At 49.1% G+C, this 17,090-nt stretch overlaps 1 protein-coding gene across 1 annotated transcript in view; it reads left to right on the top strand.

Annotated features, from left to right (window-relative positions):
- The first annotated feature begins 7,043 nt into the window (after positions 1-7,043).
- The window catches only part of MMP24 (matrix metallopeptidase 24), a 45,732-nt gene continuing 35,685 nt past the window's right edge, over positions 7,044-17,090 (top strand). Inside the window, exons 1-2 of the mRNA XM_058850646.1 lie at positions 7,044-7,216; positions 9,558-9,706. Coding sequence (XP_058706629.1) covers positions 7,118-7,216; positions 9,558-9,706 — 248 coding nt within the window. The 5' untranslated portion in view covers positions 7,044-7,117. The remainder of the gene's footprint in view (positions 7,217-9,557; positions 9,707-17,090) is intronic.

Below are 17,090 nucleotides of genomic sequence, written 5' to 3'. Positions count from 1 at the left end.
TGTCCTTTGTGTGTCCAGCACTGCCATAAACAATGCCTGCTTTCTAATTCTTCCAGTGGTGTCAGAAAATTTGTTTTCATATCGATTTCAGTATCAAGAGACAGGCCAGTCAAAAGCCAAGGGATTTTGCTCACCTCCCTCTTTGCCTGGCCTGCTCCTGTGCTCCCAGCACCATGCTCTGTCTCCTGCAGAGCCTGCACTCTCCCCACAAGCTGCCAACAGGGAAACACCACAAAGAGGCAGCAGTTTGTTCAGCTTCCCTTTCCCAAAACAGAACCATCTCCTGCCTTTCCCATCCCAGGGCAATTCCACCTTTACCTGTTCCAGAGCTCATTCTCTGCACATTGCTGATCAGAAATGTTCCTCCACCAGAAACATCCCCAGAGCGCCAGAGGAGATACTAGGGCCATCATTAAACCTACAAACACTCCTCATGTACCCAGGATCACCAGCCTTCTATCTCTGGCATTCAGGCTTCCTGCACTGCTCCTTCCTGCATCCTCTCCTCCTCTCTCCAAGCCCCTGGGAAGCACAGAGCTCTCAGGCTTTAGCAATTCCCAAGGCCAGTGCCTCCCCTGGGTTCTTGGGCAGCCCCGTCCCTGGTGTCCTCTGTTGTTCCCAGGGAGCTGGTGAGTGCTGCTGGGTGTTCCCAGGGGATGTCCCTGGCCATGTGCTGGGGACAGCAGGGAGGTGCTCCCTGGTGCTCAGCAGGGTCTGGGGTGGACTTCCTGGGGGAGGGTGGTGAGAGGGAGATCACTGAGGTGGGGCAAGGGTAGAGTGACCTCATACAGCCCCCCTGTGACCTCACACCACCTCCATGTGATGTCCCAGCCTGCTGTGTGCTGACACAGAGGTGCTCTTGTGATGTCACAGACCACTCTCTTATTTCACAAGCTCCCCCTCTGTCATGTCAGAGTGTGCTTTGTGACCTCACAGTCCTCTCTGCGATGGAACAGCCACTCTATGATGTCACACAGTAGCTCCCTGATGTCACAGCCTGCTCTGTGATGTCACGCCCATCCACTCTATCATGACAGATTCTGCTCTGTGATCTCATAACCCCCCGTGATGTCACAGCCTTCTCTGTGATGTTGCGGCTCACTCTATGTGGTCACAAACCATTCTGTGATGTCATACACCTGACCTGTGACCTCACAGTTCACTCTGGAATGTCATTCACTTTGTGATGTCACAGCAGGCTCTGTGATGTCTTAGGGCACTCAATGATGTCCTACCTCAACCTGTGATGTCATACACAGCCTTCTTTGTGATGTCATACAGCCACCCTGTGATGTCATGCAGGTGCATGTAGGTCACAACACACTCTATGACATCACACCAAAAACCTGAGATGTCACAGCCCGCTCTGTGATCTCACACATCCACTCTGTGATGTCACACAAAACCATTTGTGATGTCAGAGTCTTGCTTGTTATGTCACAGCCCACTCTGTGATTTCACACATTCCCCCTCTGTGATGTCACAACCCACTTTGTGATGTCATACAGATGCCTGTGATGCTATAGGTTGCACTCTGATGTCAGACCACGGGCCTGTGATGTCACCCAACCACCCTGTGAGGTTACAGCTCGCTCTGTGATGTCACCATCTGCTCTATGATGACAGACCTCTGCTCTGTGATGTCATTGAGCTGTCATGTGATGTCATATCCAGCTTTATGGTCTCATAGATCAATGTGTGATGTCACAGCCCAATCTGTGATGTCATTCTGCTCTCATGTGACATCATAGTCCACTCTAGGATGTCAGTCCTTGACCCTGTGAGGTCACACAGCCACTCTGTGATGTCACAGTTCACTCGGGGATGTCACACAGTCACCCTGTGATGTCACTGATCTGACATCTTACATCCCTCAGTGATGTCATAGTTTGATCAACACAAATCAGAGTGTCACACAGCCACTCTGAGGTCACAGCCCACTCTGGGATTTCATATATACTCCCTGTGATGTCAGAGTCTGCTCTGTGATGCCTCACCTGGACGCAGACACCGAGCAGGGAACTGTCCATTTCCTGGTGGCTGTGGCTCAGCAGGGACAGCCCTGGGGCACCCCTGGGCCACCTCCACCTTAGTCACAGCAAACTCTGTGCTGCCAAGGGCAGGAATGGTCATGGTCCCCCTGGGGACCCCCCGTGCACACCCCCTTTGCACACCCCTCACCACTGTGTCCCTAAGCCCCGCAGGTCCTGGGGTGCCCAGGGCCGAGATGGGGACCCACCCCTCCCAAGCTGATTCTCTCACCTCCCTTCCCCCATCAACACCAGCTCGAGGCTGCTCAAGGGGTCCATGGGGCCTGTGCCACTGCTCCCTGATGGGCCCGTGGCACTGCTTGGCCACATCCTCTAGGGGCCAGGGAGGGGCCACCTCCTCAACAAGACATCCGCACCAGCTACGATGCCAAAAGGCGAGATCCTGTGGCACCATTGCACATGACTTGGCAAAAGTCAGGAGCCTGTGCAAGGAGCCGCTGTCTTTACTGACAGTTCAGGGTTCCATTGCTACCTGGAAGGATGGATCTGAATGGCAGGTTTTGGAAGGTCATGAGGATGGGTCAGCCCAGTTGGTGGAATTGCAGGCTGCTGTCATGGCATTTCAGAAATTTTCCCAGGAACCTTTCAATCTGGTCACGGATTCCGCCTATGTGGCCAACATAGCCCAGCGGTTGGGTCATTCAGTTTTGAAGGAAGTCAGCAATCCTGCCTTGTTTCATTTACTGAAGACCCTGCTGTGTGCCATTCAGGCCCGGGGGCATCCATACTACGTTCTGCATGTGAGGAGTCACACCAGTTTACCAGGGTTCATTGCAGAAGGTAACTCGAGGGCTCACAAGTTGGCTAACCCGGCGTGGGTTGCACCTCAGCCTGATACGCTCGCTCAGGCCAAGGCATCACATGGGTTTTTCCACCAGAACACACATACTTTGCAGAAGCAGTTCCAGTTGACGTCTGCTGAGGCCCATGCCATTGTTGAGTCTTGTGATGACTGTCATGCACTTGCTGTGCCTTTGCTGGCAGGGGTAAACCCCAGAGGCCTTAGGGCCATGGAGCTTTGGCAGACGGATGTCACACAAATTGCCGAGTCCGGTTGGCTCCGGTATGTGCATGTCAGTGTGGACACTTTCTCCTCTGCCAGGTGGGCTTTGGCTCACACAGGAGAAAAGACCTGTGATGTCATTGCCCACTGGAGGCAGGCTTTTGTTGTTTTTGGCATACCTTCTGCTTTGAAGACAGATAATGGTCCTGCTTACACCTCTCAGAAGGTGCAGCAGTTCCTGCAGTTGTGGGGCGTGTCATACAAGTTTGGTATCACTCATTCTCTGAGAGGTCAAGCTATTGTAGAACACGCTCATGGTACACTAGAGCAAGTTCTACAGAAGCAAAAACGGGGAATGCAGGGTGAAATCCTGCACAGTTGGTTGGGAAAAGCTTTATATACCCTCAATCACCTCACAGTTCCACAGAACTCCAATAACCCAGTCATGCTGATCCATCACCTTTCATTGTGGGCTTCGGATGAGCCACATCAGCCTCGAGCAAAGGTTCGAGTGAGGAATTTAGTCACCAAACAGTGGGAAAGTCCCTATGACCTCATCGCTTCACAGCTGTGTCTGTGTGAATCGTTTTGTGTCCAAGAGTGACAGTATTGGAACCTTTATACAACTGTGTTCTATAGGATGAAGAATATATTTATAGACAAATTAAGAGTTTATTATGATCACAATTAAACTTACTACCCAGTACACAGAACTGGAACTTCCAGTATAGTGCATTATATTTGAAGCAATTCTATTCAAGCCAGCAAAACCGATTCTTAATTAGAGATTGATCACCCAAACCAATGATCATGGGCAAAGATTTCTCTCAGCCTCAAGGAGTGACACTGAGGGACATTGTCACTCCAGGGAGGAATCTGCAGAAGGGAGACATGTGACATAATCCACTTTGGTGAGGGCAGGAGAATCCTGCCATGTGTGGAGCTTTTTCATTTGTCCTTAGGAAACTGCAACCTGTTTTATTCTGAGAGTCACAGAATCTCAGGCTGGGTGAGCTTGGAGGCACTTCTGGAGGTCACCTTGCACAGCCCCTGCCCCATCAGGACCACCCAGAGCCAGCTGCCCAGGATGTGTCCAGGTGGCTTTTGAGTCTCTCCCAGGGTGGAGGCTGCACCACCTCCCTGGGCACCTGCACCAGTGCTCGGCCACCCTCCCAGTGCAGAAGTGTCTCCTGAGCTCACAGGGCCCCTCCTGTGTGTCACTTTGTGCCCGTGGCCCCTGGGGCTGTCCCTGGCCCCATCCCCTCTGCAGCCCCACCCTGGGTATTTATCCCCAGGGATGAGATGCCCTGAGCGTGCTGTGCTCCAGGCTGGGCAGTCCCAGCTCTCTCAGCCTCTCCTCATGGCAGAGATGCTCCAGCCCCTCCATCATGGCCCATCACAGCAAGAGAAAACTCCTCTCCCTACAAGAACTCATGGAAGACTATTGTAGAGTTAGTAACTGATTTAAAATCCCAGGTGTTGTCTCTACATTGTCTTTTGTAAAAGAAGTCAGGCAGGGGGAGGAAAAGTGTTCTGAAGGTTTTATTCTGATTCTTTTTATAATTTTAGTTTTGTTAAAGTTTTCTTCTGTCTTGGTTTGGAAGACAGGTGTCTGCTAGGGAGGGCAGGAACCTCTCTTGGAATAAAAATGTAAACCCCCTCCCTCCAAATTACTATAATTTTGAAATCAAGGGTCTCTCGGGCAGAGATCTGGGGATAGGAATAACAGTTCTTTACTAGTATGTGCAACAAGGCAAACAACAATAACTACAGCATTAACAAGAAAACAGAACCAGGGATCCTGTGACAACCTTCTCAGCCAAGGCAGGAAGGGATGGAGGAGAGGCTTTGCTTCACAAACCCCTCGGGCAGGCAGTCCCGGTGCTCCTGCAGGGCTCTGAGGAACACTCAGCTGGAACAGCAGGGATGAGCTGAGATTCTGGGCTGGTGGATGAGGTGGATCAGCAGCTCCACAGCAGTGGCTGGCACTGCCACATCTCAGCAGGACAGGGGGTGCGAGACTCACTAATGAAGAAGGAAGAAGCAGCAGCAGCTCCATCTGGGTGATAGCAAATTCCCTTCTCCAAAACCTCAACAGCCGGGCGGCACCTCAGGGGGCAGAAGCGAGAGCTCCAGAGCATCTGCCAGGGTGAGTGAGGGCAGCGGGCTGCCAGCCCCGGCTGCCAAGGGGAGCTGCAATCCCTGCCCCGGCTGCCGAGGGCTCTGCTCCCTGTGGGGACCAGGCCTGGTGTGGCCAGGGCACACACAGAGATTTCAGGGGCACGAGTGCCAATAGTGTCCAGTGGCTTTGGGCTGATCCCTTTGGTCCCTGCTCCCTCCTGGCCATGGCCAGAGGCACCTGGGTTGGCCCTGGCATGGGGCTCTCCTCGGGTCCCCGCAGATCCAGATCTGACCGTGGCTCTGTTCCTCTCTCTTGCAGCCCTTGATGACAAGGCACAGGACATCAGCCCTGCCATCGGAAGGCTGGCTCTGGAAACAGCCTTTGTCCTGCGGGCAGTAGAGACAGCTCCAGGCTCCATCTTGCAGAAGTGGCAAGATGGATTCCGCAGGGCACGCAAGAATCGGCCTTGTCTGTGGGCCCGTGGCTGGCTGTGCTGCTGGAGCTCTGAGGAGAGCTGATTTGAGAGGCTTTCTATCTCCCAGAGCCACCTGAGCTGGGGGTGGGGGGGTGGGGGGGTGGAGGGTGTCTTTCCTTTAAGATTGTTTTTTCCTTCTTTTTATTTTTTCCTTTCTTCTTTAGGATGTAAATATAGAATGTGCTATTATACCCAGACTCCCAGGAGCTTTCTTTGATGACAGGAACCAAGTTAAACTCACACCCCTAATGAAAGAAAGTTTAACCAGACCTCTGTAGTTCTATCATTTTGAAAACAAAGATCAGTTCATCCTAGTAGGGCATTGGGGTCACAGTAAGGATTCTGGGAAGGATCTGATAGCTCCTTGTCAGCTGGCATAGACTGTGCTGTTGAGAGCATGGGGATGTCTCTGGAGAGAAATGCACTGAAGTTTATAGAGCAGAACTGCAGGAGCTCAATGAGAGTGGGAGGAAGCTGGTCTCTCTGCCCAAAGTACTGGCAGGGGCTGGTGGTCAGAGGGGACAGAGGAACAGAGCGCTGCTTGCCTCCATCCTCACAGCCCCTCTTGTTAGACAGTGTGCCTCAAATGGAGCACGGGTTTGTCATTCCCATCCAGGACTGGGAATGAAGAAAAGAAGAAAACTCAGAACAGAACCCAGAGTGATCTTGAAGGGCTGAAGTAGCAGAGGGATGATCTTCTGGCTGCTGGTACTTTCCAAGTGTTTACCTGGCTGCGAAGAGGCTCCAAGGTGCCAAGCTGCTCAGGGGCAGAACTGGCTGCCTGCAGCAAGCAATCCCCTCGCAAGGAGACCGAATTGCCGGGGAACGGGAGGGAGCTATGATTTGGCCTGGCAGGAGGTACGGGCTCCTGTAGCCCGTGAGAGACAGGGCTGGCTGTGCAGGTATCGGGGTGAGTCCTGCTGATCCTGATGTGCTGGGAGTGTCCTGGGAAATAGGACACAATTGGAAGGAGAGAGACTGATGAAGTTCGTGGCTGAGCTTGATCTGCCGCCCGCTTCCTCTGGTACATAGGAGTTCATCTGGAAAGGCCTTCCACAAGCTAGAGCTACTAAATATGCACGACATAGCCCTCATTCCCTGAGGAATGTCCCTGCTGACTGCCCCTCCAGCTGTCCTGCTGTGGGCTACCCGCAGCTGGCATCACATTCTCTCCGGAGATGGTCACACCGAAGAACTGCCTTTCTAAAAAATACATTGCATATTCCACGCTTTGCAATGCCGGCCGGTCACGGCGACCCGCGGCCGCAGACGCCGCGGGGGAGCGCCGGGCCGTCCCGCAGAGGAAGCGGCGGATTCCGCTGCCCGCCTTCCCCTTCCCCTTCCTCTTTCCCCGTCCCCCTTCCCCCTTCCCCTTCCGGGCAGCCGCGCAGCCGCAGCCGCGGCGCCGGGGCCGGACCGCTCCGAGCCCCGCCGGTGCCGACCCGGGCCCGGGCCCCGCCGGGGCCATGGCGCGCTGCCCGCGCCGGGCGCTGGGCGCGGCGGGGCCGCTGCTGCCGCTGCTCTGCGCGCTGCTCCGCGCCGCCGCCGACACCAGCACCGGCCGGGTAGGTCCGTGAGCGGGGCCGGGCGGGGCCGCTGTATGCGCTGGGTGTCTCGGGGTGGGCCGGAAAGCCGGACGGGCAGCGGCTCCTCCGCCTCCGCCGCTACAAGCCTTCCATCATCTCCCGCAGGGCCGGGCTGAGCTCGGGTGTGCGGGCGCAGCTCCTCTGCCGCGCCTCAGCAAGTTGGGACCGGCCGGAGAAGCAGCTGTGCCCTTCTGTGTGATCATAAGCATCAGTCTCCGGGAGCAGCTTCTCGGAGTGTCGGGGTGGCCATCGTGTCCCCTGTTCCTGCTGCTGTCTCCGAGTGCGGCCGGGAGGAAAGGGGGATACGCGAGGGCAGCCCCACTCCGAGCTGGTTTGGTTATTGTGCTCTGCCCTCGCTGCTCGAAGGCAGCTAATGTTGGTTATAATGGAGTGTCCCATCATTGTTGTGCGTGTCAGAGGCCAAGGCAGGGGTAGCAAATGCTCTTGGAGCAGTTTTGCAGCTTGGCTTTGTCTGCAGCCATTGGTTATGTCCGTGTTTAGCAGCGTTGTATGTGCCCTTGCTGAACTTTGGCATGCCCAGTCCATGCTCTCGTGGGGCTTCCCTACCCCACCGGGAGCACTGGCTCCAGCTCTGGGGCTCCCAACACGAGATCAACAAGGAGCTGCTCCAGACGAGGCCGTGGAGATGCTCTGAGGGCTGGAGCTCCACTGCTCTGAGCCAGGCTGAGAGAGCTGGGGGTGTTCACCTGGAGAAGGCTCTGAGGTCTCCTTCTTTAGGCCTTCCAGGGCCTAAAGGGGCTCCAAGAGAGCTGGAGAAGGACTTTGAACAAGGGTCTGGAGGGACAGGACACAGGGAATGGCTTCCCACTGCCAGCAGGCAGGGATAGATAGGATATTGGGAAGGAATGTGAGGGTGGGGAGGCCTTGGCACAGGATGCCCAGAGCAGCTGTGGCTGCCCTTATCCCTGGAAGCATCCAAGACCAGGTTGGACAGGGTTTGGAGCAACCAACTAGACCATAGTGGAAGGGTAGTGGAATGAGATGGGCTTTCCAACCCTTCTATGATTCTTTCTCCTGCTTTGGAAGCAAGGCTCTTCTCTCTCCCTAGTGGCTTCTGGCATCTTGTTGCCACAAAGAAACAGGGATTGTTCTCCCACTTGTGCCTCTCCCGACTTGAGTCCCTTTCCTGCTGCTGTGTTAAGAGAGAACAAACATCTTCTCTCCCCCTTCCCTGAGTAATCATACTGTCAGTGAGAGAACAGGTCCTGCAGATGATGTATCAATGTTCATGTGGTGAGGGTTGTCTTGTGGGTGAGATGGACTGGGAAAAAGCTTATGGGATGTATGTTGGTCTCATAATAATCCTAGTCTAAGAATTTAATCAGTCAGAGGAATTAAGTACTAGGGGGTGTGCATGGAAAGTTATGGGGAAAAGTTTATGAAAACAAGTTTTTATTATTATTTTTATTACTATTATTATTATTACTTAATAGTCTTGTTTCTCCTCGTATCAAAGTGAGGGAGGGAAAGAGAGGAGAGGAAAAAATCCTGAATAATTTTATGTTTTTGGAAGTGCTCTCCTTAGCATTTTGACAAGTTTGATATGGAGTTTTATCTAAGGCTGCATTTTAGAGTGGAGGCAGGGAAAAGGACAGAGCTCCTTGAGGAGAGTTGGCTATTTTCCTGTTCTGACAGCTTGCTTGTATTAGCTATTGATTCAGGAAGCATCCACCTAATCAGGGTCTTCAAACTTTCTGAGTGTGGTTTTTTTGGTTGTTCGATTTTCTTTTTGTGTTTTGGGTTTTTGGGAGGTTTTTTTTTGTTGTTGTTTGTTTTGGTTCATTTGGGTTTTTTTTAGAATTACTCCTGTGCTCACTGCCAGTGCAGAGCTGAACTTGTCTTTTCAGGGATTTCTCAGGGCTGTTAAGCTGTTTTTTTGGAATGATGGTCCAGGGACAGCAGTGGGTAATGGGCACTGGGCTCTTGGGAGCTTGCTGCTGTGGGGACTGAGGAGTCTTATGATGGCAAGGGGACAGGGTGCCCAGGAAGTCCCTGGAGCAAGAACAAAGTTTCTTGGGCATTTCTGGTGCTCCAAATACCTAAGTCTGCCCCAGTTGCACAGTAGGGATGATGCTTATTTTTAAGTGGCAGGTCTGTCTTGTCCTGTCAGGACAGGTGATACTAAGCTGGGTCTTCAGCACTTCCTAGGAATTAGCTGATATTACAAAACCTAACCAAAAAAAGCAAGATGGCTGAATTTTCTGGGCTAGTTTGTCACTTTTTCTTTTGAGGAAATGTTCTGAACTGTTATATTGATAACTTACTGTGGCATCTTACCATCTGTTTCTTTCTTTTTCAGGGTTGGTTAAAAACTTATGGCTACTTACTTCCATCTGACAGCCAAATGTCTCCTTTGCAGTCAGGAAAAGCTGTGCAGTCTGCAGTTGCCACTATGCAACAGTTTTATGGAATCCCAGTAACAGGAGTTTTGGACCAGACAACTATTGAGTAAGATTAATATAGGCTACTTTTGTCTTTCTCTTTCTTAATGCATTGTCATTTCCTGGGTAATTATTCCAGGTGCAAGTCCTCAAAAGAGATAGAGTTGCCTGACTGACTGTACCAGAGACGTCTTGATTATGAAAAGTTGTCTCTAACAAAAACCTCTGGACAATTCCAATTTTCTTTTTGCCAACAGTATTTTTTGTGAGTATGAGGAGAAGCTCTTGTTACTGTTGTTCTTTGAACACAGATCCCCATTGCTGGTGCACAGCCAAAGTGTGAATCCTGTGAGCTTCTGAAAGTGGAGAACATCAAGGGTTTATTTTTTTTCCATCTGTCTGAATTTAGGTTAAAATTCTGGCTCTAGAAATGGCTTCTAATCTATTTCCTAATTAATTTATTAATTAATTGGATTTGTGTATCTCTTTAGATGCTATTTGTGGAGATCCATAGTTTGAACTGAAGTGAATTATTGTAGTCTGATGACAAGTAGTCAAGGCTACTTAGCTGCCCATGGTTGCCATTTGTTGGAGATTTGCTGTTCTCTACTGTATGTTGACCATGTGTTGTTGTTTGTGATCAGAGTTTTTATAGCTCAGAAGCATTGATATAAATCACCAGGGCTGGAGGGACTTTGCTTTTTTGTCTTGTCTTCAATGTGGGTTGCAAAGGGTGGTGTGAAAGTGGCTTCTTGTCTGGTTGCCAGGGTGTCGTGTAGTGGCTGGATCCATCTGCTGTTGCTCTGGGGAGCATCTAAAGCACAATGCAGGGAAGGTCTTCCTAAGGCTTTCTGGGGAAAAAAGCATCTCATGGTGAGCAAGAAGAGGAAGCCCAGTGGAACTTGCTTAGACCCTGTTTAGTTGTCCCTTGCATTGCTACATTAGCAGACCCTTTCAGAGCATGCTCTGCCTGGTCCTTCATCTCTTCTGGTAAGGCACACTGCTGGCAAAAGGGACATGGTAGCACAAAAGATAGGGCCACAAAGTAACCAAATAATGGAAAGAACAAAGGGGTTTGGTTTTATGCCTTCCAGACTGCAAGAAGAGGGAAAACCAGAAGAAATTAGTGAATTGGACAGGAGTGGATCATCCTGGGCTGGGACTACCTCTCCAGTGAACATAACATTCCCTCCTTTAGCTCACAGGAAGAGCCCCTTGCTTTCCATTGAGGGACTGAGAAAATTCTGTTTAGTTTTCAAATGAGTTGAAAACAAAATGCTTTTTAAAGGGGATTTTCCATCTGAGATCTCTTAATAACACAGTTTGTATGTTAATGCTAAAGCAGAGCCATCGAGCAAGACTCTGTGTGTGCAGTTAGTGTGTAGAGGCTTGGATTTGGGATGCTGATGATTTGGAAGGAGATGAAGAAAGAAGGGGCTGTGATATTGGGGTGCTAGGTTGGTGTAGTGGTTTAGATTTGCTAATTTTGTTTTCCCGGCCAATGCACCAAATAAATGTCGTGGTTTTAAAGCAGTAATTAAAAAAATTACTTGAAAACTTACTTATTTCTTGCTGTGAGATATGGATTAGAACAAGAGCAAAACAGGCTTAAAACTTAAAAAGGAATAAAGAAAGTTTATTAACTACAAGAATAAGAACACCAGAATAAACTTCCAGAAAACCCTTTTTATCCCCTACTACCTACCATTCTCTTGTTTACATGACAACATAGAGACAAAAAAACTTTGGAACTTTGGTGTTTAAAAACAGTCCCAATTCCTGCTAGAGTCTTTTCATCAGCCTTTGTAGAGAAACAGAAGTCTTCTTCTGCTAATCTATGGAGTTTCTCACAAGAAAACTATTTCTGTTATAGCTTTCTATTTCTCTGATGCCAGCTGCCCAGAAATCTGTCATCAGTTCACTCCTCCCATTTCACATCACTCTGAGGTGTGTTATGGGTCAATGAGTCTAGGGATGTCATTTTTAAGGATGAGTTATTCAACGGCAAAAGTTCTCTTCATGTGTCTCTGTGAGCTTCCCTGGAAACAGTTTTCTCATTGCCTCTCAAGGCCTCAAATCTTCAACTATTACTTTATCTCACTCTGTTCCAGCACCTCACTGTATCACAATTACTCCACCTTTTGCTCAAAATCCACACTTTGAACACTCCATTCCTCCCAATATACTCTGTCATGAATTAAAGGAGTTTTTTCAGAACATTATTGTCCATCTCCATAGCTTTAACAGAAAAGTATTTCAGCTTAATTAAAGCATCTCCTTATTCTCTGCCTTTTCTGAAGCTTCTTTTCTTTACTGTCTCTGATAGTTTATAAAGTCTCTTTACATGTTGATTACTCTCTTTTTCTTTCTCTGGAAAAAAGGATTAATCTGCAAGTCTCATCTGGGTAATGAAAGGTTTCAAATCTTGCCCAGGCTTTGTAGATGGTTCTGTGATCTCTGCTGGAGCAGCAGCTGGAGTTGTCTGCGATGGAAGATTCTTCATGGCTGCTCTGGAGAGTAAAGCGGGCTGTCTCAGCCTGCTGCAGGTCAAGAGCTTTTTCCTTTCTTTACTTGGCAGTCTCTGGTGAATTCAGTCACAGCAAAAACTGCAGCTGAGCCAGGGACTGGCCTGGCCCGGCCAGAGCCCAGGGCAAGCCCCGCAGGCCCCAAATCCCAGCCGGGAGCCGAGGCAGACCCGGCCCAGCCCGGGCAGGGGAACAGGAGACCAGCTGGAGCTCAGTTACCTTTCACAGCCAGGAAACAAAGAGACAAAAAAATTCCCAGGCTTAGGCCTTAAGGTGGTGTTCACAGGTTGATCTCACTTTTCAATGGTTAAAACTGCTGTCAGTTCTTAGAAATGGCCAGTTGTTGGCCAGGAGAAAAACTCCCATCAGCCTCCAGCGGTTTTAACTTCTTTAGGTGTTTCTCTTTGATTTCTTAAATGCCAATCTATCACAGTTGGGAAGTTAGTGAGCTGCTTCTTCTGCCTTGTGGATGACAGGGGAAGGGAACAAACTGTGTGTGGGAGTCCTTGCTTTAGTAAGTAAAAGTTTTTCAGAAGGAAAGGAAGGTGATGCCTGCATTTTAGTGAGTTTGTATTTATGGGCAGGCCTTGATCAGTGCATAAACACCCAAAGGCTGACGAGTGAAAAACCTGGATGGTTCCCTCTTCTGAAACTCAAGTCTTCAAAAGCTTGAGACCTCAGCTGCAACCAAACACTGGTGTGCTTTGGAGGCATGTTGGGTTGCTCTGTCTCCATCTGTCCTGAGTCAGTGGGTCCATATATTGTATGGACAGGTGGAATTTGCCTAGAATTTGCATGAATGGAAAAAGAGGTCTAGATTGCGGTTAGCAGTGAGTCTGTTGTTTAGGCTGCAGGGGCATCTGCCTGGGCTGTGTTGGGCTGTCACTTCCTCAGACCTGGTTGTGGAAGCTGAGCAGAAGGAAGAGAGCTGGCAAGGCAGGCTGCCTCCAAGGGCTCTGAATTACTCCAGCATTGATTAAGCCATTGTTTCAGTTTGTGTTAAGAGTTTTGAGATTGAAACTAGGAATTTTTCTGTCACTTCCATCCATGTCATAAGTTCTGTCTCTTTAAAGTGACTTTACGAATCAGAGTTATTTACACTTATTATGGAAGCCTAAAGTTTCTCATCTCCTTTCCCACATGCCCTCAAATCCAGGACTTGTTCTTTCCTCCAAGATTGGTACCCAAGCATGTGGAAGCCACCATGCAGGTTCTGCTAGTGGGAGATGGAAGAAACACCACCACTGGTGATGCTTTTTGGTACCCAGAAGGAAGGTTGGGTGGGGGATCCATTCAGCAGAGGATATGTAGTTTCCTGTAAAGAGAGCAGGGAGAATAGATTAAATAGCCTCCTCAGACCCTGCAGCTGATGATGCCTCAACAGATTTGGTGTCTTCCTGCAGCTGGTGGGCTGAACTGTGGTTTTGGTGAGCAGCTGGGCAAGGATATAGTCCTGGAGCATGCTGTAGAGAAGGCATGCTAGTGCTGAACAAAAGTGCTGATTTGTCTTTGTCATGGTCAGTCACATGGCCTTGGAAGGAACCAGGAAATTATCTTGCTTGTGTTGGAAGTGTCTTGTGCTTTGTCTTGAGCCTATTGTGTGGCTCTCACCTTGGGATGCATCACAGCTCTTTAAAGATACCACTCCCACCAGCTCAAGAGTAGGGGATTGAAAGTGACACCTCCCTCTCTTTAGGAGAGTTTTGTGAAGGGCTTGGAACCTGAGCTGGGGAAAGTAGCTGTATCTGGACAAGAACTGGATGTCACTGCTTTTGGAAATTGCTTATTTTCTGATGCCAAGCAGCTGGAGGAATGCAATAGTCTGTGCCTCAAGAGTGCCAAGTATAAATTTTGATGATCCAGTGTTACTAGTGTCCCCATTTAAAAAAATAAGGAGGGGGGAATCAACCATAAGTATCTGAATCATGCTTCAAGTAATTGTCTTTTGTTGTTTCTGATGTGACTATTTCCCCTGGAACAGAGAGGGGGTTATCCAAACTGCTCAGTAGAGAATGACTGTCATAAAGCTCAGCTACAGATGATTAACAGCAGCAGGGTACAGCTTTGTAGATATTTTGCCAAAGACCTGCCCTGCTGAGAGGAGAGATGGCTGGATTTGTACCCTGGTCCATGTGATTAGACCAGGGCCCATATGTCTGGGAAGTAAGTTGAATCAGGGAACTGATCCAGATAAACATTCTCAACTTGACATGAGCTCAGGCTGTCGTCAGGGTACTGCTGAGCTCCAACCAGGTAGCTGGGCTCTGTTGCTTGGCTTCAGACAGGCAGTAGCTGAGCTCTGGAACAAACTCTGGCAGAATATGGGGGTACAGACAGGCCTAAGTGAAATGGGGTTTTTATATAGTTTAAAAACTATTTAAAGAGGAGCTAAGGGCCATGGGCAGTATGAGTCTCAGTGGCTCTACCTTGGAAGCTTTGTCTCAGGAAGGCCTTAAAGCCCCAGGTGTCGGTATTGCAGCTTCCTCTGGAACACCCTGATGCCCTATGCCTGTACCTGGAGCTGGCAGAGGGGTAGGGAATTCGACTGTTGGAAGGAATTCACTTTCTGTGGGGTCTCTGTGCAGTTCTGGCTTTGATAACAGTGGGCTGAGCTGTGTGGGGGTGAATTCCTGTGGCCAGCTGGGCATAGGGCAAGTGTTGGGAGCTTGGAAAGGTGTTCTTACAGGAAACAGATGCTGAGGTGTCAGCACTGTCCTGCTGGTGTGTCAGCACTGCCCTGGACAGCCCCAGTGACTTCTCTACACATGCAAGCTGGTTTGGTAGTACTGCTCTGTTAATTTTTTGTCTTCTAGATGATACTAATGAGGATAAAACAGAAGGTCATTTTCTGACTATAGTCAGGTCCTGATGATGGTGATGTTCAGACTGCTGGAGTACCCATGAAGCTCAAGAGGTGAAAACCTGACTCACACTATGGGTTGTGTAAGGTTATGATAAAAACATTGTATCATAACATATGAGTGGAACTAAAAAAAGCTCTGAAAACTCAGGAAATGTCTGGGAGAATACAGGTGACAGTAAGCTGGAGGTCTCTCTAGGAAAGTGCTAGAAGCAATGCAAAAGAGCACAAATAAAGAACACTTGGAAAAACACTGTGTGTTCAGGTTGAATTGATATTTCTAAAAACAAATCTTAGATGTACTGCTTTCCTTTGAAGGTGGCAGCAGTTGTGTGGGCAAGACAGATCCAATTTCCACAGGTTGCCTGGATTTCTGAAGGATGTACAGTGCTGATAAATGTGAGGTGATGTAAGTGGGGAAGATCTGTGCTGGCTTTATATACACAGCTAAGGTTCTTGTCAGGTACAGTGCAATGTGTATAACAGCTCTCATTTGCTCTGTTCTTCGTGGAGAAATGATGACAGATGACTGCACTTAAATTTATAAGCAACCAGAATTACATATAGGAAGTGGAATCAGGAAAGGGCTACATGGCTGCCTGAATTGGGAGCAGGTGTGTGTGTTCTGAAAGAATTTTCTGGTGAGGCATAGTGTCTGTCTGGTTGGTTTTAATTTGAAAGGTGTCCTGGCAAAAAGTCTTGTAAACCATCTAGTGGTGATGGGACACCCTCCCTCCCTAAAGCTCTGGGGCTAATATTTTTTGGTGAATAAGATGTACATTGTTTAGGCACAAGTGTTTACTACTTGCCATTGGCTGGCTGCAGTTGATGGGGGAATGTCTGCATTTGGAGGCCAGAAATTGTCCCTTGGATGGCCAAGGATGTGGGAAAAACCTTATTGAGGAGGGGGGAGAGAATTTGGTGTCCTGTGAGAAATGGCAGGACTGGCTAGAATGCTTTTCTTGTGTGTAACAAGGCAGTGGCATGTCCTACAAAGTGTTTTTAAGGGCTTTGTGTCATTTGCCTTTGCCATCAGAGTAAGTGGATCAAATGCATGAAATGCCTGAAGAATTCCAGTGGATGAGGGAGCCTGTGGCCAGAGACTGCTTGCATTATTCCTGGGCTCTGCTCTCCTCTCCTGGATGCACTGCAAAATCTTAAAGGATATGACTGGGGACAGGTGGACACCAGTACCTGTAGTTCCTCAGACTCTGTCTCCTTCTTCCCCAGCTGCCACATACAATGATGGGCAGATTTGTTTCTCTGTACGCCACTTCTGGGTTCTCTGGAGTGCGCCCACATGAGCAAGTGTATTTTGAGGAACAGTCCTCCTTCTCCTTGATTCTCTGTCAGAGAATCATTGAGGTTGGAAGGAACATCTTGTAGTCATCTTCTCCAACCCTCTGCTAGAACAGGGACATCTCGAGCAGGCTGCCCAGGACCATTTCCATTTTGGTTTTGAATGTCTCTGAGGATGGAGATTCTGCCTCTTCTCTGGGCAGCCTCTGTCAGTGTTTGACCACACCCAAGCTGCTGTAAGAAAGAAGCAGATCTGTCAAGGCTGGAGGTAAAGGAGGTAAGGAAGGAGTGGATGCCTCTGGTAATACTGACTGGATCCCAGTGCAAGGGACAGCCTTTGCTCCTTTGTTCTTCCAGTTCACTTGGCAATAGAGACTAGAGTTTCCTCTATAATGAGTGACATCAAGAGTCAGGGGTTATGGGGAGAACCTAATGGAATTTGGTGTGTGTGACCCAGAGACTGGAGGGATATGTTCTGGTCATTGCAGGTGAAAGCCTTAGTTATTATCTGGAAAGGTTATGTTTGCACTTGTTCAGTTTTACCTAGTGAGGTATGAACTGGATGTTTTTTTCATTGGCACAGGACCACTTTACCAAATAGAGAGTGGATCCAGTAGGTAATAGGTGAGTTTGATCCTAGGGCACATCCACCTGTGATTTTGATTTGGGTCTCTTGTGGCATTATCATTATTAAACTCTTGTCAGGCATAGGGACTATGTGATCTGGAATCTGTTTCCACAAGAAAAAATGAAGTGGTTTTGGTATG

Source organism: Poecile atricapillus, chromosome 15 (assembly GCF_030490865.1).
Source record: "Poecile atricapillus isolate bPoeAtr1 chromosome 15, bPoeAtr1.hap1, whole genome shotgun sequence".
In the NCBI taxonomy this organism is placed as follows: domain Eukaryota; kingdom Metazoa; phylum Chordata; class Aves; order Passeriformes; family Paridae; genus Poecile; species Poecile atricapillus.
This window is presented reverse-complemented; position numbering and strand designations above follow the sequence as displayed.